Source organism: Mustela nivalis (assembly GCF_964662115.1).
Source record: "Mustela nivalis genome assembly, chromosome: 9".
Taxonomy (NCBI): domain Eukaryota; kingdom Metazoa; phylum Chordata; class Mammalia; order Carnivora; family Mustelidae; genus Mustela; species Mustela nivalis.
This window is the reverse complement of record NC_139028.1, coordinates 103667219-103688382: the sequence shown is the minus strand read 5'-3', so window position 1 is coordinate 103688382 and position 21164 is coordinate 103667219. Positions and strand designations below refer to the sequence as shown.

Here is a 21164-nt window from a genome sequence, read left to right as displayed (position 1 = left end):
TCACCGTCAAATATGAAAATGCATCAGTAGAAGACCTCTAGACCTCATTCTAGAGGCTCCTTCAGCCTGTCCAATCGCATAAAGATGAGAAAACCGAAATTTAAAGAAAAAAATAAAAGGTGACTGACCAAGAAAGGCCAGCCCATCAATTAAAGGTAGAGACAGAGTGAGATCTCACTGCCCCAACCTCCAACCCTTGTTCCTCCTATTTCCCCCAACAAAATCATCTACTTCTCTTCCCAAATCACTGTCCTCCTCATCAGTCTCTTCATGGCATTTTTCACTTCAGCATTCCTGAAGGAGTAAATGAGGGGGTTTAAGAGAGGTGTGATCACTGTGTAAAACACAGCAACTATCTTATCTGCAGGGAGGGTGACACAAGGCCTCAAGTAGACGAAGGAACAGGGAATGAAGAACAAACCCACAACGGCAATGTGAGAGGCACAGGTGGACAGCGCCTTGCGCCGACCGTCTGAGGTCCGTGTCCTCAGTGAGTTCAAGATGACTACGTAGGAAGCAAGTAGTACCATGAAGCTGACCACTGAAATGGTGCCACCATTTATGATGATGAGCACACCAATAAGGAAGGTGTCTGAGCAGGCCAGCTTCAGCACAGGGTGGACATCACAGAAGTAGTGGTCAAGGACATTGAGGCCACAGAAGGGTAGCTGGAAAATGAGGAACGTTTGCCCAACAGAATGCAGCAAGCCTCCACCCCATGCTGCACCCACCAGGAGGCCACACACACGCCGGTTCATGATGGCAGTGTAGTGCAGGGGTTTACAGATGGCCACATAGCGGTCATAGGCCATGACTGTCAGGAGAAAGATCTCAGTGCCACCAAAGAAATGGAGGAAAAATATCTGAGTGATGCACCCCTTGAGGGAAATGGTTTTCCTTTCAATGAAAGAGTCAATAATGAGCTTGGGGGCTGTGACAGAGCAGTAACAGATCTCCACAAAGGACAAATAGCTGAGGAAGAAATACATGGGGGAGGTGAGCCCTTTGCTGGCTATGACTGTCACCACAATGAGGCCATTACCCAGCACAATGGCTGTGTACATGAGGAGAAACATCACAGAAATGATCTTCTGCACATTCTGTTTGGGGGAAAACCCCAAGAGAATTATTTCAGTCACATTGTTTACAGTTGCCATGTTTTAAAGCACAGGGGCTAGTGGACTAGAATCAAGAAATCAAAGAACTCTCCTCCAATACTTAGAAAAATCCTTCTCAGGTGTTGAAGACAATTTTCATTCTTCCCTTCTTGAGTCCTCTCTCAGCCTTGGGCTCCTCCAAAACATGTTCTCCTTGAGACAAGTAGACAAAAAAACAATCATCAAGTGTTTGATATCAGTCCCAAAATAGGACTGAGTTTGTAATAATGTTTCCTCAAAGGGTTTTCTCTAATGCAGACACACCTACATTAGCTAAAGAATTCTTACAACAAAAATGAGAGGATATCTCTACATGAGAAAATTGAGCCTCAGAGATTCAATCGAGTCCTCACAGTTCATACCTGAACTGAGGTCTGAATTCTTCAGGACTTAAATGCTTCCACTAATCTTATGCTCCTGAAGTGGGTCTCATACTGGTTGTATAATTTAGATTTCAAGTCTTCATGTGGAACCAATTTTTTACAGAACTTTTATAGACTTTTATTTTTTTACTTTTATTTTTTATTAACATATAATGTATTATTTGTTTCAGGGGTACAGGTCTGTGAATCATCAGTCTTAGGCACAACCTCAATTATCCCACAACCTGTGGAACTAACCAGGCTCCCCTGCAGTTGTTTTTAAAAAGCTGGAGGGGGGTAAGGACAGTCACCAACTTCAGCCATCGTCCATAAAGGGAGAGATGGCAGAGGGAGAAGTGAGTCAGTAGCAGACTGCTTCAATAGTTCTGACCAATGTCTAAGAAATAATTCAAAAGTCAGGCACATTCCATAACAGCCTACCACTCCACGGGGATGGCCCAGCAGACATCCCCCTCATGTGCACTCAGGGCCTCAGAGCACAGCAATTCCACAAAAGGAAAGAGCCTGAAGTGGGTGTCAGGACTGCCTCCTGAAGCAAAGGCATGCTAGAGAAACCCTAACATGCACTGCAGTGGCCTCCAAGGACTGACAGAGGGTGATCAGACACAGATAATCCACCATCACAGCCTCCGAAGTGGTGATTCCCACAGAGTGAAACAAGCCAGTCAGCAAACAGGAAGGTATCCAAAGTGGATATTCCTGCACTTGACAGCCAGCTTGCCATCCAGACCAGTCCTCCATGAACGGGAGAGCAGCCGTGGCACTGTGACCTGGCCTCAGAACCCTGAGTTTGGAATCAGAGGTCCTGGCTACAATCATAGCACAGCTGTTTCCTGGCCGTGTGACACTGAACAGTACAGAAACCCTAGAAAGCCTGGAATTTTCATCTGACAAACAGAACTAATAGTATCTTTCCATGGTGCTGTTTTGAAAGCTGAGTTTAAAAACAAATTATAACTCTGTAGGGGTACAACTGATAAGAGTGTCAGAATGTAATTGATTATGCTTTAACTCTGCTTGTCACCCTGTCAGTGCAGTGTGTGATGGGGACATAGTAAGGACCCCCACTCCACAAGGCTGGCTTGCCACCCACCTTTGCTTGGATAGTCTTGCAGCATTTGGGTTCTGAGTTAAGCATCTTACAACAAGCATACAAAACAAAGGGCTACCTAATGAAATGGGACCGAATATGCTAAACAACACGTCAAGCCCGTCCCCAAAAGAGAAATACTGCAGGAGTCCACTTACACGGGTCCCTAGGGTATAAGCTCAAAGACACAGAGGGTAGAATGGTGGTTGTCAGGGGTTGGGGGAGGGGATGTAGAGTTAATGGGTTCAGATCTTGGGACAATAAAAGTTCTTGAGATGGAGGAAAGCCATGGATGCACAACACGAATGTACCTGAACACCACGAACTGTACTCTTCAGAACGGTTTAGGTGGTAAATTTTTATGTTATGTCTGTTTTACCATTAGTAATCAATTAAACAAATTCATATGACTCACATTCGCCCTTCTCCATTCCCACCTCAGGACAATGGTTGAAGCTTGGCAACCTTGTTTCCCACCCACCTTAGTTTCTGTCTTACCCCCTTAGGAAGCCTGGTTAGTTTCAGAGGATGCAGAATAACTGAGTCTGAGAAACTCTGATACTTACTGTAGAAAATCCATTCCATAATACGGGCTAAGGCAAGTCAGATATGACATCCTTGTTAGGCAATCAACATATGGCATACTTCACCCTAATGAGAAAAATGGCTCTATTACTAGGCAAATACCCTGTGAAATTAGGTTTGAAGGTAAATGCTGTCTGTTTCTAAAATTCCTTTTGGTATCATAGAGTTCCTCTCAGAGAACTGGTAAGGACAACTTTAGATTTCAGATTTTCAAAAGAAAGTTGCATTTGTCTTTCCAAAATTATTGAAAATGAGATGGCAAGATGATTATACAATGTATATATCTATATGTATGCACCCTGTAACCAACAAATTTTTCTCTGAAAGGTTACAGTTGTTAAGTCTTTACAATGGAAGAAAGAAAAGGAAATTAACATTTTCAAAACTCTGAGTAGAAATGGAGAACCTTCAAGAGATATTTCACAATGAGATCATCAGAGTGGTAAACCACCAACAGTGCAGAGACATGTCACCTGTGCAGTGACTTTAATTCTAACTTTAACTGGCAGAGTCAAGGAAGAGACCCTGAAAGTTAAGTATGTGTTCTTCTCAACCAGCAAGTAACTGCATGCTTCCAGGTTTTGTGGTTAAGAAAACCTAAACTGGGATGCACTTTGAAGCCTAAAACAGAGTGGCCTCGATACATGACTTCTGTGAGCATTTTTCAAATCTTTCAAATCCGCCCTATCTTATGTTTTCTCACTATACATTTCCTGTCACAGAACTCCTCGTTCTGTGGATTCTGACAAATAAAACTGCTCTGACCAGCCTTGTCCAGAATCCTTTGCAAGTTGTCCTCCAATGACATCCCATACCAGAGGAGTCAAGCAGGGTCTCTCCTGCTAGTTCCCTCACTGGGTCATCACAAGCTGCTAGATTTGGAAGGAAGCTCATGGATTCCTCCTCCCACAGAAGGGGCATCTGGACCCAGCACCATGTGGCTTCTCAGGCAGAAGCTAGACTAGACCCACTTCAGTTTCCTCTCACCCACTGGCTCCTCCCCTGCTGCCCACCCATGACCAGCTTCCAGAACAGAAGTAGTGGTCAAAGAGAGAGATTACTACTTGTAACACCAGCAAAGCAAAGCTAGAACAGGATCTAAAAATATATGCCAGCAAGAAAATGAACAATAATCTGTTCTTCTCAGTTCTCCACCTTCCTGAGGTATAATTTCTGTGCAGAAAGCCTGAGCAGAACTCAGAGATACCAGCCGGGAGAGGATATTTCCAGAGTCAGCCAAACTGAGCTGCGAGGGAAAGAAGCCTGTGCATGGCAGACATGCCTTGGTGACAGGAGATCTTAGCTCCAGCACTTTGTCACCAAGGATTATATTATTCTCTAGCAATTTCACATGCCCCTGTCACATCTCTCCAACATAATAGAGATTGTAAGCTTTGAAGGTTTCTGAAGTGTCTCTTATGACCTGTGTCATACCTTCCTCAGAGCTGGGAACTCAGATGTAAATGAGTTTTTATGTGATCCTTGCATCCTCCATCTGTGACTAAACCCATGTCAAAACCAAGGTATCACTGTGCGTGTCTTGTAAACAGCACAGAGGCTAACAGATATGTAGGGATATCAGGTATAAAAAAAAAGTCTCTTTGTGAAAATAATTCCAAAGCATGCTTCATAGAGATCAAGTGAATGAACCCACTTTAAATGTTGTTTATTGCCATGATTCTTACCTTTATCTTCTGACTCTTTTGTAGTCGGAAGACTGAATCACTTCCACAAGTCACCCCAGGAAAACATATTTGCTTCACTACCAACCTCTATAGATAAACTGATCAGAGAAATAAAAGGCGTATGTTAACGTTCATTGATCTAAATCTTGGAAATCTTGATTCAAGGTGGTCCTTGGTAAAATGTAGGCTTTTGAATAGTTTAATCTCCATTCAGGCTCAAGTGGGACGAAAGCCCTCATTTCTACAAGAGAAGGCCAGTTGTGAGAATATCCTGGGCCCCTTGAATTTTTCAAAATATCTCAAAAATGTATGAGTCGCTGAATGAAATAAGTCAAGCAGAGAGAGTCAATTATCACATGGTTTGACTTACTTGTGGAGCATAACAAATAGCATGGTGGACATGGAGAGTTAGGAGTAGGGAGTTGGTGGAAATTGGAAGGGGAGGTGAACCATGAGAGACTATGGGCTCTGAAAAACAATCTGAGGGGTTTTAAGTGGTGGGGGGTGGGAGGTTGGGGAAACCAGGTGGTGGGTATTAGAGAAGGCACGGATTGCATGGAGCACTGGGTGTGGTGCAAAAACAATGAATACTGTTATGCTGAAAATAAATAAAAAATAAATTTTAAAAAATCAAGAAAAATGTATAAGTTAGTAGTTAATTAAAAACTAGCCTTGCCCAGGTGGTGGGTATTAGAGAGGGCATGGATTGCATGGAGCACTGGGTGTGGTGCAAAAACAATGAATACTGTTATGCTGAAAATAAATAAAAAATAAATTTTAAAAAATCAAGAAAAATGTATAAGTTAGTAGTTAATTAAAAACTAGCCTTGCCCAGGTGGTGGGTATTAGAGAGGGCATGGATTGCATGGAGCACTGGGTGTGGTGCAAAAACAATGAATATTGTTATGCTTAAAAGAAAAAAGAAATATAAACAAACAAATAAATAAATAAATAGCCTTGCAAATGGCTCCACACTGGCCATGTTACTAGTAGCTCTGGTGAGAATCACTGTAACACCTGCTGTCAACTGAGATGCAGAGTTATTTCCTCACCCTGTCATTTAAGTAGGCAGGAAAGACTAACAGGGTGATGTCGAAGGTCTGCCCCATTGGCTGAAAGAGTGAGCAAATCTAAGAAAGACTTCTTATACATGGAAGTGTGTGGAAGCCAGAGTAACACCAAAAAGGGTGCCCTTGTGTGTGAAAGACTCTGCTGGAGGCTCTGCCCGCCCATGGTAAGGGCTCAGTGAATGAACAGACTCAGGATCTCTTCCACACATAAAGGTGCCATTAAATTCTGATCTTCTTCTGTGGACTCACCAAGTACCATCAATGCTACCACCTCCATGTGCCTCCAACACTTCATAACCTTCTCACTAGAAAGTTACAGGGGAACAGTACAAGGCCATTCTACTCTAAAATCCATCAAAATAAGGTTTGAGGAAATTATCTGTTGCACTGTGAAGCTGGGAGCATTTAAGGTGTAGGAGATGGTAGACTTCAGCATTTAAGGTGTAGGAGATGGTAGAATTTAATTCCCTAAACTTTTTAGCATCTCCTGTCTGGGGAATTTCTGAGAATAGCAAAAGTCAACTTGCCAAGGACTTCCTTCCAAGAGGCTAAGGGATATATCTGTAATTAATCCAATTACAAAGTTGGTACTTCTACTTGTCCCACATGATTAACCACCCTCTTGTCTTGGTCCCTAGAGGTTTCCCTCTGCATTCTCAAGCAAGTGGCAGAGAGAACTCAGTATCACAACATTCCTCTGTCCCCACCACAGACTTCTGCAAAAGGCTCTTGGTGTCCTATTTTGACCTTGCCCCCGCACTGGAGCAATGATGCCAGTGAGTTCCAGGGAGACTTGAGCCCAGTGGACCTGAACCACTTCACACACATACTCCAACAGGTCTCCTGATCAGAGAATGCTAGACATGGAAAGACCTTCCAGGGTCATCTTGTCCATATTCTTCACTTGGGAAAACAGTTGAAAAGGAAAAGAAAAAAAAAAAAAAAACAGCTCCTTCCTGAATCCTAGCACAAGGGTCTTCCAGCTGCTCATTCTTAAAGTTCTAGGTTTTTTACCAAAAATTTTCAGCACACAGTTCTCACGTGCAAAGGCTTCAGGAAGATTAGAGCTCCCTAACTGTTCAGCATAGTCTCCTAGAAACCACACTTGTGTTGGGCAGTATTATGTCTTTCAACCTTTCTAACATCTCACAGATGGTCAGAGTAACAGTCGACTACCATACCCTACTATTGCCATTCAACAGATTCAATAAAAGAGGCTCAGAAAGATTAGGAGAATGGTTCAAACCTATGCAGCTAATAAACTGTCCATCTGGGTTAAATGTCTGGGTATAACATTTCCTGCCCAAACAGGTGCCCCATTAGGAAACAAAGAGGCCAGTGGGAAATCAAAGTAGGAATCACCCCCATCTGCTTCTGCTCTGTGTAGTATTGCTGCTTCACCAAAGTTTTATATCTTGGAGCAAACAAATTATGAATCTATGGTATACATGTGGTCTCTTCCTCCTAACCATGACCCATCTGAAACACTGCAAAAAAAACTCAAACTTTTTTAAAGCTCCAGGAATTATCACTACTTTAAGAAACTTGTGTTAATTCCTTCTGCATATACATCAGTAACTTCCTACTATTTCATACTAAATGACACTGGCTACTGTCATAAACTCAGTCTTTCTCAATTTCTCACTAAGGAAACTCTGGAGAAGAATATATTGTTGAAGATTCTCAATAGCACTGACAGCTGGCTTACAGTCTGAACCTAGGAAGGACTTCTAAGGATAGCAAAGGTTGGAAGACTGGAATGGAGAAACACAAATAGTGACCCATGCATGCATTTCTGCTGGCCTGAAGGACATAGAGAGAGTGCACTTCATTCCTGCCTTACATCATATCTTCTTGTCACACACCTACACATTCATGTGCACATGCAAACACACACACACACATACACACCATTTGCTTAGAAAGGTAATAAAAATCATATTGGGTTTATTTTAATTTTTCCAGCTTTATTCAGTTGTGGTTGACAAGTAAAAATTGTATGCATTCAAGGTGTACAACACGATTTTCTGATATGTGTATATGTTGTGAATGATCATCCTAGTTGACCAATCAGAAGAAAGAATCTAGGAGTAGAAGACAGGACTTTTGAATTTATGCAGTCAAAGGAGAACACGGGGAGGGGGAAGAAAAGGGTGTAGAAATCCTGTGTGAACAACAGGATATCATTAAAAGAAACAGTCTAGAACTATTGCAGAAGGAGAAGAGAAGGAAGTGGGGGGGGAGCCTATTTAAAGAAAGAATGGTTTCATGTTTACCAAATATGGGGAGATATTTGGACATCCAAGTCCATAAAGCTAATAGGTCACCCAAAATTTCAGCATGAAATTATCTTCTCCAAGACTGTTATAATACAACTATTTAAAAGCAAAGACACTATATGTTAATAGAAAATTTAAAAATTTTAAAAAATAAAATAAAATAAAAGCAAAGACAGAGAGAATTTTAAAAGCAATAAGAGAAAAAAAAAATTCTCACAAACAAGAGACCTCTAAGGCTATCATTGGCTCTCTCAACAGAGACTTTCCAGACCAAATGAGAGTAGAATGGTATATTCAAAGTGCTAAAGGAAAAAAACTGCCAACCAAAAATACTTTATCCAGCAAAGTCGTCCTTCAAAATGAAGACAAAATACAGACCTTCTCAACAAACAGATGCTGGTAGGATTCCTCACCACTAAACTGGGCTTAGAAGGAATTCTAAAAGGAGATCTTCAAGCTGAAATGAAATATATACAATGAAATATTAAATTATTGGCCATGAAGAAGAAGGAAATATTGCCTTTTACAACTTCACAGATGGACTTGTGGGTATTACACTGAGTGAAAAAAATCAGAGAAAGACAAATATTGTAAACCTCACTTATATAGAGAAGCTAAAATGCCAAACTCATAAAAACAGAGTAAAGTGGTGGTTGTCAGGGGCCAGAGTTGGGGAAAATGGGGAGATGTTAGTCAATGGGTACAAACTTCAGTATAAGATGAATAAGCTGTGGTAAAATCATGTATAGCATGATGATTACAGTTAATAATGCTGTTTATTATATACTTAAAAGTTTCTAGGAACATAGACCTTAAATGTTCTCTCCATTTAAAAGGCAATTATGTGAGGTGATAAAAGTGTAAACTAATCTTATTCTAGCAATCATTTTGCAATATATGTGTGTATTATATCATCACATTGTATACCTTAAACTTATTCAGTGTTATATTATCTGAATATGTTATATTCAGTGTTATACCAATTATATCTCAGATAGCTAGAAATTAAAATAACACAGTTTTAAATATTTTTTAACTTTAAAACTCTACTGGAGAACACAAAAGAAGACATTCACAAACAGAAAGACAAACCATGGTTTTGGATGGGAAGACTCACATCATTAAGATTATGATTCCTTCTAAATACTTGTTATGAATATAATATGATGTCAATCCTAAATTCTCATGAGGATATAGAATAGGAAGAGAAGTAAAACTAAATCTAAAGTTCATGTGAAGAAACAGTATCCAGCAGAATTTTGAAAAAGAAGAACAACAAGAAAGAACTAGCCTTTAAGATATGAAAGCATTTTTAAAGCTCCAATACAAGAAACAGTACAGTCCTGGCTATTCTAGAAACAACAAAGGGATATAATGATAGTTAACTACACAAAAAAACAGACTTTTATATATCATAACACAAACACAATAAACAAAGTAAAAAAAAATGACATGTGGAGGGAATCTACAATTCATATCAGAAAGGGCAAATCTTTATATATAACCTGTCCTTGGAACATAATAAAATGGACTACAATCTAAATGATAGAAGCAGTTTACAGAAAATACATGGCTTTTAAATATATAAAAATACACCCAACCTCAGAAATAATAGAAGTGTAAATTAAAATTTTTGGATCTACCATTTTTTCAACTATTACATTAACAAATTTAACAAAATATTTCATGGGAAGGACAAAATTGTTGAGAGTACAAATGGGTACACATTTTATGAAGGGCAATTTGATATTATCTATCCCTTTATAAATTCCATTTGAACAAGCAGTTTCATTTCTGGAAATAAATCCTAGTTTGGTTGCACATACTTAAATCAAGGTTAGTTACTGTAACATTATTTAAAAACAGTCCAAATACTTATCAGTAGACAACTTTCATAAATGATGGTGCAGCCATTTGGTGATTACCACAAACTTTATAAATAAGACTCAAAGCCAACTAAATATAAAATATGCCTATACACACACACACACACACACACACACACTCACACAGAATAAACTAAACAATAAGCTATCTAACTTGAAAAATATTTTAATTTTAAATTTTTAAATAATTTCTGATAGCCATTTGTATGTTTTCATTGGAGAACTGTCTGTTCATATCTTCTGCCCATTTTTTGATATGCTTGTCTGTTTTGTGTGTGTTGAGTTTGAGGAGTTCATTATATATCCTGGATATCAACCTTTTGTCTGTACTGTCATTTGCAAATATCTTCTCCCATTCCGTGGGTTGCCTCTTTGTTTTTTTGACTGTTTCCTTTGCTGTGCAGACAAATGGCTATCAGACACATGAAAAAAAGTTCATTATCACTAGCCATCAGGGAGATTCAAATTAAAACCACATTGAGATATCACCTTACACCAGTTAGAATGGCCAAAATTAACAAAACAGGAAACAACATGTGTTGGCGGGGATGTGGAGAAAGGGGAACCCTCTTACACTGTTGGTGGGAATGCAAGTTGGTGCAGCCACTTTGGAGAAGAGTGTGGATATTCCTCAAGAAATTAAAAGCAGAACTTCCCTATGACCCTGCAATTGTACTCCTGGGTATTTACCCCAAAGATACAGATGTAGTGAAAAGAAGGGCCATCTGTACCCCAATGTTTATAGCAGCAATGGCCACGGTCACCAAACTGTGGAAAGAACCAAGATGTCCTTCAACGGATGAATGGATAAGGAAGATGTGGTCCATATCCACTATGGAGTATTCTGCCTCCATCAGAAAGGATGAATACCCAACTTTTGTAGCAACATGGACGGGACTGGAAGAGATTATGCTGAGTGAAATAAGTCAAGCAGAGAGAGTCAATTATAAGCTTTCACTTATTTGTGGAGTGTAACAAATCGCATGGAGGACATGGGGAGTTAGAGAGGAGAAGGGAGTTGGAGGAAGTTGGAAGGGGAGGTGAACCATGAGAGACTATGGACTCTAAAAAACAATCTGAGGGGTTTGAATTGACAGGTAGGTGGGAGGTTGGGGTACCAGGTGGTGAGCATTATAGAGGGCACGGATTGCATGGAGCACTGGGTGTGGTGAAAAAATAATGAATACTGTTATGCCAAAAATAAATTTTAAAAATTTTTTAAATAATTTCTGATTTACATAACATAACATTTATATAACATAAAAGAAGTTCCAATAACACAAAGAATTATTGTATACCTATAACCAAATTCTCCAAATATTAATATTTTGCCAAATTTTATCATTCATTCTCTCCATAGATAGGTAGGCAAACAGAATTTTTCTGAAATGTTTCAAAGTTGATGACCTAATAATGCCCATTTCCAATCTGAGGACATTCTCTGACATACATGCACTACAGTGATCAGAATCAGGAACTAACTCTGATACAAGTCCATCATCTCATCTTCACAACTTGTGCTCCCTAATGACCTTCATTTAGTACAGAATCCAATCAAGGATCACAGGTCTCATTAAATTATCTATAGCTGTATCCAGAATCTTTAAGTCTTCAATCTCTTGTTCATACTTTTGAAGAATGCAGGCTATTAATTTTTCAGAATGTTTTTCAATTGGGGTTTGCCTTTGTCATGGTTAGACTCGGATGATATATTTTGGGTAAGGAAACCACAGTATTTATATTATGTGCCTCTCCAGTCTCAATACTAGTGATGTTTACTTGAGTAATTATTTAAAGGACGTTCTTCCAGTTTTCTCTACTATAGAGTTATATTTTGCCTTTTGCAATTAGTAAGTATCTTGTGGAGGGATACTTTGAAACTATGTAAAATCTTGTTTCCCATCAATAAAGTGTTTAATGACAGCTTTCAAGTTGTCAAGAGCAGTTTCACAAGGAAGGTTATTACAGTCTTTCATAGAATCAATTTAACACTCTACATAAAATATCATTATACCTCTTAGCACAGAAAATTTACTGTAACAGGTGAGTCTAATAGAATTTCAGAATTCTGTTCAAGAATACTTCTACAAAATACAAATCAAAATCACAATGAGATACCACCTCACACCAGTCAAAATGGCTAAAATTAACAAGTCAGGAAATGACAGATGCTGGTGAGGATGCGGAGAAAGGGGAACCCTCCTACACTGTTGGTGGGAATGCAAGCTGGTGCAGCCACTCTGGAAAACAGCATGGAGGTTCCTCAAAAAGTTGAAGATAGAACTACCCTATGACCCAGCAATCACACTACTGGGTATTTACCCCAAAGATACAAATGCAGTGATCCAAAGGGGCACGTGCACCCGAATGTTTATAACAGCAATGTCTACAATAGCCCAACTATGAAAAGAACCTAGATGTCCATCAACAGATGAAAGGATAAAGAAGATGTGGTATATATACATAACAGAATACTATGCAGCCATCAAAAAAATGAAATCTTGTCATTTTCAACGATGTGGATGGAACTAGAGAGTATCATGCTTAGTGAAATAAGTCAATCAGAGAAAGACAACTCTCACATGATCTCCCTGATATGAGGAAGTGGAGATGCAATAGGGGGTTTGGGGGGTAGAAGAAGAATAAATGAAACAAGATGGATCAGGAGGGAGACAAACCATAAGTGACTCAATCTCACAAAACAAACTGAGGGTTGCTGGGGGGAGGGGGGTCGGGAGAGGGGGGTGGGGTTATGGACATTGGGGAGGGTATGTGCTATGGTGAGTGCTGTGAAGTGTGTAAACCTGGTGATTCACAGACCTATACCCCTGGGGATAAAAATACATTATATGTGAAGGAACCAGGTGGTGGGTATTAGAGAGGGCACGGATTGCATGGAGCACTGGGTGTGGTGCAAAAACAATGAATACTGTTATGCTGAAAAGAAATAAAAAATTTTAAAAAATACATTATATGTTTATTAAAAAAATAATAATAAATAAATAAATTAGAAAAAAAAAAGAATACTTCCACAGTGGGGCTGCTGGGTGACTCAGTCCGTTAAGGATCCGACTCCTGATTTTGGCTCAGGTCATGTTCTCAGGGTCCTGGGATTAAGCTCTGCATTGGGCTCCACGCTCAGAGCAGGATCTCTTTCAAGGATTCTCTCTCTCTCCTTTCTACGCTCTTCCCCCTCACCCTTACTCTTTCCCAAATAAATAAATCTTTTTTAAAAAATACTCCCATAGTGTTATTTATAGCAGAAAAAGATTAGAAACAACCTAAACATCTAACATAAAATGCCTAATCAAGTTACAGAACATCCATAAGAGGAATTATCTTAAAAGTGATTAGAAGAGTTTCTGAAGATGAGACTGTTAGAATTACTCTAGAAACAACAATTACTCTAGAGATAAAAGCCCTGGGAACTTTCCTTCATCTCATTCTGCCCCTTCAGTTTGGACTCAGCACCACTCCACACACACGATCAATGCCAAGACTTGGCCTCTATTTCTTATCTAGCTTCATTGTCCTGATCCACAGCTTCTTCATGGCCTTCTTCACTTCAGCATTTCTCAAGGAGTAGATGACAGGGTTGAGGAGTGGGGTGATCACTGTGTAGAATACAGCCACTGTCTTGTCTATAGACAAGGTGGTAGAAGGCCTTAGATAGATGAAGATGCATGGCCCAAAGAACAAGGTAACCACAGTGATATGTGACCCACAGGTGGAGAGGGCCTTGCTCCGCCCCTCAGAGCTTCGAGTCCTCAGATGGAGCAAAATGACCATATAGGAGGCTAAGATGATCACAAAGCTGATCACAGACAAAGTCCCTCCATTGGCAACAATCAGCAGACCAATTAGGAAGGTGTCAGAGCAGGCAAGTTTGAGCAGGGGAAGGAGGTCGCAGAAATAGTGGTCAATCACATTGGGACCACAGAAGGGCAAGTGGAAGATTAGAAGGATTTGGGCAAAGGAATGCACAAAGCCCCCAGCCCATGCCATTCCCACCAGGACAGCACATACCTGCCGGTTCATGATAGTGGTATAGTTGAGGGGCCTACAAATGGCCACATAGCGGTCATAGGCCATCACAGTGAGCAGGAAGATCTCAGTGCCACCAAAGAAGTGCATAAAGAAAAGCTGTGTCATGCAGCCCCACAGAGAAATTGCTTTCCTTTCAGCCAGCAAATCCTTGATGAGTTTTGGAGCTATAGTTGAGGAGTAGGAGATCTCCACAAAGGACAGGTAGCTGAGGAAGAAGTACATAGGGGAACCAAGACTTCTGCTGGTCATGACCGTGAGCACAATGAGGAAATTTCCCAGCACAACTGCTAAGTACAAAAGCAGAAATAGCACAAAGAAAAGTTTCTGCACCTTCTGATTGGGAGAAAGTCCCAGGAAAATGAATTCAGTCACATTGTGTGTATTAGCCATGAAGTCACCAGAGGAGGCAATGATTAGGGTAGGGTGATCTGAAATGATACAAAAGACTGCTTCATCAAGTGCATGAATTACATAATAATCCCTTGCAAATCTGAAAAGTTTGTGAGCTGGATATTAAAAGATAAGTAGAAGTTAGTTTAAGTATAGAAGAAGGGAAGATCATTCCAAAAAGTAAGAAGAGTATACAAAGCCACGAAAATCCACCCAACTGTAGCTGAAGTAAAGGGCAGAAGAGCAAAGATAAAACTAGAAGCAGAGTTTATTACCAGTTCCTGAGGGATGGTTATGCACTTGGGGGTTTATCCTGCAGACCATGGAGACTCATCAGGAATGTTAGTCAACTGGGAAGTAAAGTCACTTTGTATGTAGAAGTTGGACTAGTGGGAGCAGACCAGCAGAAGGGGCACCTATTAGGAGACGAATGCCTCCTTGGATGATGGTGGCAGCAAGGACAGTGGTGCTATTTCCATGTTACAGGTCTCTGTATGGCTTTTAAATGCTTTTAGCTGTCTTTTGCCAGCAGCTTCTCTCCCTCCCACTTCCTTTTGTTCTCTGTCCATTCTTGGTTTGCAGAATATCATTCTAACCTCTCCATTTACCCTTCAGACCAGAAAAAATGTCTCTTGACTCTCAGCATTCATTCTTACTTTTCCTTCTCCTAATTCCCTCCTTCTACTTGGTCACTCACTTGGTGACCTCATCCCTTTCCAAGGATCTAGTTTCATCCATACACCATTCTTCTCTTCACTAATACCTCCTATCATATGTCCCCTAGTGGCAAGAGAAACACAAAACATCCTCTGGCCAGACTGCACACATATTCTCTGACACAATCTTCTCCACATCCAGCCTTCCAACACCTTGTGGCATCACCAATATTTTGCGCTGACTGATTTGCACACTGTCCTCAGTCATGCTGGACTTAACCCAAGGTGGCTGAGGTCTGTATGTATCAAAACAGTCCCTCCTACAGTGAGGTTCCTGGGTTCTGAGACTAAGAGTAACATGACATCCACTCCTACCACAAATCTTTCTTCCTCTAGCAACTGGGGCAGGCTCAGCAGGTCAAGGATCACCATGACCAGAAGGGAATCATCAAAAGGGGATCACCAGAAACAAAGACAGTAGAGACAAAGACAGTAGAGAGACAAAGACAGTAGAGACCAGCACCAAACTCTCAGCTCAGCTGCGGAATTTTAACAAGAGGCCATTCAAGGAAGAAAGCACTGCTAGCAGTCCAGACTCCCATGTTGACATCAGGTTTCTTGGGGTGGTATCTATGTGATAGCTAAAAAGTTCTTTAACCTCTCACAGATTCAATGTCCAACTGCAACATGAAGAGACTACCTGCCTCACTGGTAGATTCCCATTCCCCAGCCCATCCCAGAACTTAAGTTCCCTTCCTCTGTGCTGCCTTTAATTCTTCCCAGAAACCAGAAACCCTTAAAGTCAGTGGCCCTCTTTTCACAGGACATTTTCAAATCACAGCACTTTCTACACTAAGTTGTAACTGCTTTGTGGCCGTCAACCCCCTGCCAATAAACTGTGAATTTTCTAGGGATTATAGCTGGCTCATACTCCATCTCCAGTGCTAATTGAAGCACCACCAACATTAGCATTCAGTGATAGATAGTATGAATGTAGAAAGAATGAACATTCAGTGACTGTAGGGAGAGACACCTGGCTGGCTCAGTCAGTACAGCATGCAACTTTCGATCTTGGGGTTGTGAGTTCTAGCCTCACGTTGATGTAGAAATTACTTTTTAAAAAAAATAGAATGAACAGTGGACACGGAGGGCATAGACATTCCCTAGCTTTTTTAGCCCAGTATTTGGTACATTATAGGTAGTCAGTAAATATTGAAAAAACAAAGATCCCCAAGAACCAAGACCATAGCTTCTCCATCACTGAATCCTAGTACCTTGTACTTTGTCTAGCTTGTCTCGGGCAAAGACCAGAACTATGTGAGAGCACTTTGTAAAATGCCATGCACTTGATGGCAACATTCCCTTTCTTGTGCATTGAATGCAGAGATTTAAATTATCCCCAGAGAATAATAGACAGCTTTTGCAAGTTCCTCAGGTAGCCAATTGGAAAATATTAAGACCTGGCTACCAACCAGAGCTCATATATTGCCGGAGTTTCCAGATGGAGGATCTGCTCACCCTGTAGCCTCAGACTTTGAAATGCTGAGACCAAGCCACTGAGTCTCAGTTCCATCTGATTTAAAATAAGAGTTAAGTAGACTTGCCTCCCAGGTATTCCTGAATTCTGGCAGCTAAGCCTTGAGTTTGCACTGCTTGAGAAATACCAGGGGGACGCCTCCATGATCAAGTAAGAAAAGATTGCTCCCAGAGAGCCAGCCATACCTTTCCCCTTCCTAATCCAGAAGACAACCCCAGGGGAAGCAAGACCTGGATAATAAAATCTCGTACATCCATGTAGGTAACTTCAGAATCAATAAAAAATGTAAAAGAATAAATTCACCTAGAGTTTGCACTTACTCTATATAGGACTCTAATAGGACGCAATTACAAGAAAGCTCCAAATCTTGAAGTAAAACATGTATTTATTCTCTAACAGGTCATCATGAGGTTGAGATTCTGTGAAAATCTGCCAAAATATATTCTATATTGAAATACTCAGTTTAAAAATCTAAGGGAGATAATTTTTTAATGTGAGTCTATAAATATTTGTTATAGGAAACACATTTGTTAAAAATGTTTGTGGTATAAAACTGTCTGTTCACCTAAGTTTCATTTGTTATAAGAGGTTGGTTTCAGGTGGCGCCTGGGTGGCTCAGTGGGTTAAGCCGCTGCCTTCAGCTCAGGTCATGATCTCAGAGTCCTGCGATCGAGCCCCACATCGGGCTCTCTGCTCAGCAGGGAGCCTGTTTCCTCCTCTCTCTCTGCCTGCCTCTCTGCCTGCTTGTGATCTCTCTCTGTCAAATAAATAAAATCTTAAAAAAAAAAAAAAAGAGGTTGGTTTCATTTCCTAACCTGGTATAGATTAGCCCATTGGCTATGGGTTAATCCCTCCCTTCTCCAGTTCTAATCAAACCCCACCAGTATAAATGATGCACAGATTCATTCAGAATTAGGAATATATCTATACATAGATCTTCCAAGAAGGTATTTTGCAGAATAAATAAATAAATAAATACATAGTTCATTTGGTTTATGCTTTTTTGTTTTGTTTTGTTTTAATTTATTTTTTATTTTCAGCACAACAGTATTCATTATTTTTGCACCACACCCAGTGCTCCATGCAATCCGTGCCCTCTATAATACCCACCACCTGGTACCCCGAGCTCCCACCTCCGGCCCCTTCAAAACCCTCAGATTGTTTTTCAGAGTCCATAGTCTATCGTGGTTCACTCCCCTTCCAATTTCCCCCAACTCCCTTCTCCTATTTCCCCATGTCCTCCATGTTATTTGTTATGCTCCACAAATAAGTGAAACCATATAATTGACTCTCTCTGCTTGACTTATTTCACTCAGCATAATCTCTTCCAGTCCTGTCCATGTTGCACAAAAGTTGGGTATTCATCCTTTCTGATGGAGGCATTATACTGCATAGTGTATATGGACCACATCTTCGTTATCCATTCATCCATTGAAGGGCATCTTAGTTCTTTCCACAGTTTGGCGACCATGGCCATTGCTGTTATGAACATTGGGGTACAGATGGCCCTTCTTTTCACTACATCTGTATCTTTGGGGTAAATACCCAGGAGTGCAATTGCAGGGCCATAGTGAAGTTCTATTTATGTTTTTTTTTAAAAATGGGAATGTCAACAAATATGTATAGTAGCTTTTATTTGTTTTATTTTATTTGTTTGTTATGAAACAAATGTCCACTGGGAATGGACATTTGTTTGTTATGAAAAAAATGTCCACTGGGAATGATTTAGATTTAGATATGTTATGAAACAAACAAAAACTGAAATCAAACTGGATGTCCACCATCAGGAGAATACATTTTCTTCTGTTGTGGTATATGTATACAATGGAATACTATTAACCAAACAAAAAGAACAAACTATTGTAACCCACAATGCAATGAATCTTTTTTTTTATTTTTTTTTCAGTGTTCCAAAATTCATTCTTTATGCACCACACCCAGACAACACAACGAATCTTTAAAAATATTATGTTGAGTGAAAGAAGTCAGGCACAATAGCATACATGATTTATGATTCTGTTTTATGAGTTTTTGAAGGAGCAAAACTTCCATGATGATAAAAAATTAGATCAATAGTTGCATATGGGGAGTGGAGATTGCCTGGGAGGCATCACGAGAGGAGTTTCTGGGGTCATGGAAATATTCTACCTTTTGGTTGGGAAGCTTCTGGGGTGATGGAAATATTCTACATCTTGGTTGGGACAAACTGGAAATATTCCAGACACTAAATTTGTCAAAACTTATTGGGTTGTACACTTAAGATCTGAACATTTCACCTAATATAAATTAGATCTCAATTAAAAAAAAAAAAAAAAAAAAGAACAGCTGGGATGGGGAACCACAAAGGAAGGAACCTCTGATCCTGGTGTCAGAATACCCAAGTTTGTGCTCAACTCTTGTGCCTAATTTATTCAGAAGCAAGATTGCTGGTAGGTTTCCCGGCATTTGTTTTCTCCTTCATTCCTTCTATAGTTTTAGGAACTCTCAATTTTTATCTGGGCACAAACCCACCTGGAATAAAAATTACATTACCCAGCCTCCCTTGCAACTTTAAGAAAGGGGACATGTATTTATTTTGTCCCTTTGTCTTCACTGATGCCAGGAACACTGCCACTCTTCTTGTCTCTGCAGCACCATCTTGGGCCATGAGATGGCAATGAAAGCTATAAAGGATGAAGAAGCAAGAGAGACCATTTCCATCCTGAACTGTCTAGTTCTTGACTTCTAGCTTGTTTTAGACTCTGTTCCTTACAGATAAATCCTATTCTAAATGATGTTTCAAGCTCCAAAAATGTCTACTGGGAATGATTTAGATTTCACGGACCTATCAGGATTGCTGTGAGACTCCAATGAAGTAACTGATGTGAAAGGGTGTGAAAGGCTGTGAAATATTTACAAGATGTTATGCAAATATAAAATATAATACTTCCTCTATTCATAACCCTAAGTATGGCTTTGGGGAATTATCATGCATTTGAAAAGCTGTTCTATTTTCATTGCAACTAATAGATTAATATCACTTCTATGTTGCAACTAAATTTTACAAGAAAGAGCCTCTCTGGCTACAAATTATCTCACATCTAGCTCAAGCCTTTCCAAATGATAAAGATAGATAATGTTGACACCACTTTGATATCTTTTATCCATTCAGTAATTGTTGAGTACCTATCCTCTGTCACTCATCACACTAAGTACTAAGGAAGAGTAATCCTTCTAAAACCTTTTCACCAACTAGAAGTTTGCCAGTAACTGAATAAGAAAGTAAATTCAGAGAATTAACCAACTCAAGGATTTAGGTATTAGGCAAATGATCAGTTCACCGAACTACTAATTTATCAATGATATGCTTCCACTTCTGATCTATTCTACTGCTTTTATTATTAAATAAAAAGCCTTGGAAAATCTAAATTATAAAACACACAGAAAATTAAATTTCAATGAATCCAGATCTGTAAACCCATAAAACAGAAAAGAGAAACTGAGATATACCAAACCGGAAATATTTTCAGACACTATTTCCGGATAGTTTTAATCAAGTATAAGACCTTCAAGGTAGCAGGGAAGGACATGTCAATGCCCATGCTCAACAAAATAAAGAGTGTGGGGTAAGCACAACTTTTCTGCTCTTCTTTGACATGTCTATTTGCTATTCACCTCTAGTGAGTTTGTGCTGGAACCAAATAACCACAAATCCTCAGTGAATGAAAACATGCCCAGACACAGTTCCTCAACTGTTCCCCATACCTAAATCCGTTGCTCAAGAAGGTCAATCTAAAAACGAAAAGATACGGCAAAGTCGATTGACTGGGCTGAAAACTCGTTTGAAAGAGAGAAAACAAAATACATAAAATGCTTAATATTTATTATTTCCAAAATGCTAAAATGTAAAATATCCAAAAATTCCTATTACTCATCTCAGGCTTCAGTAAAACATAAGTGCAATGAAATTTATAAAGGCTTAATAGAAATACGTTTCTGAAAAAATCAAAGATTTGGTGTTAGCAAATTTCTGGCTGGGGAATTAGCAAATTGCTAATTAGTAAATTAGCAAATTTACTGAAAATTAGCAAGTTGCTGCTTGGTGACTTTATTTGCAGTAAATTGGCCCAGAACTCTGGGTGCAAGACCTTGACGAACTACAGAATGGTGTGGTTCCTATTAACAACCCTCGGGCACTCTCATGCCAGGGCTTTAGGCCCTCATTCTCTAGAGACAAATGAAAACAGATGCACTTACAGGAAAACTGGGACACGATGGAACTTGGCCCGAGTGTCCATGCCAAGGAAACTGGATCACAGAGAATGACCACTCACTTGCCTGAGGTTGAGCCAGATTTCAGTCACTCTGGCACCAATTCAAATCCCCGCTATTGTGTCCAAGTGCACCGTCCTCCAAGATA

The 21164-nt window shown here is 39.9% G+C and overlaps 2 protein-coding genes and 1 long non-coding RNA gene across 3 annotated transcripts in view; all 3 read right to left on the bottom strand.

Moving 5' to 3' along the window:
* Positions 1-227: 227 nt before the first annotated feature.
* On the bottom strand, positions 228-1157 carry LOC309872939 (olfactory receptor 4X1-like; the record flags this gene model as incomplete). The annotated part of the gene is made up of 1 exon (XM_082747906.1): positions 228-1157. The coding sequence occupies one exon, from the start codon at positions 1155-1157 to the stop codon at positions 228-230; it is 930 nt and encodes a 309-aa protein (XP_082604032.1).
* Positions 1158-3222: 2065 nt separating this feature from the next.
* LOC309873047 overlaps positions 3223-21164 on the bottom strand; it is an 89587-nt gene continuing 71645 nt past the window's right edge. The window contains exons 2-3 of the long non-coding RNA XR_014316172.1: positions 4901-4998; positions 3223-3281 (exon numbers count right to left, since the gene is read on the bottom strand). This is a non-coding gene — a long non-coding RNA (uncharacterized lncRNA). The remainder of the gene's footprint in view (positions 3282-4900; positions 4999-21164) is intronic.
* OR4X2 (olfactory receptor family 4 subfamily X member 2) lies at positions 13643-14575 on the bottom strand (the record flags this gene model as incomplete). The annotated part of the gene is made up of 1 exon (XM_082747988.1): positions 13643-14575. The coding sequence occupies exon 1, from the start codon at positions 14570-14572 to the stop codon at positions 13643-13645; it is 930 nt and encodes a 309-aa protein (XP_082604114.1). The 5' UTR covers positions 14573-14575.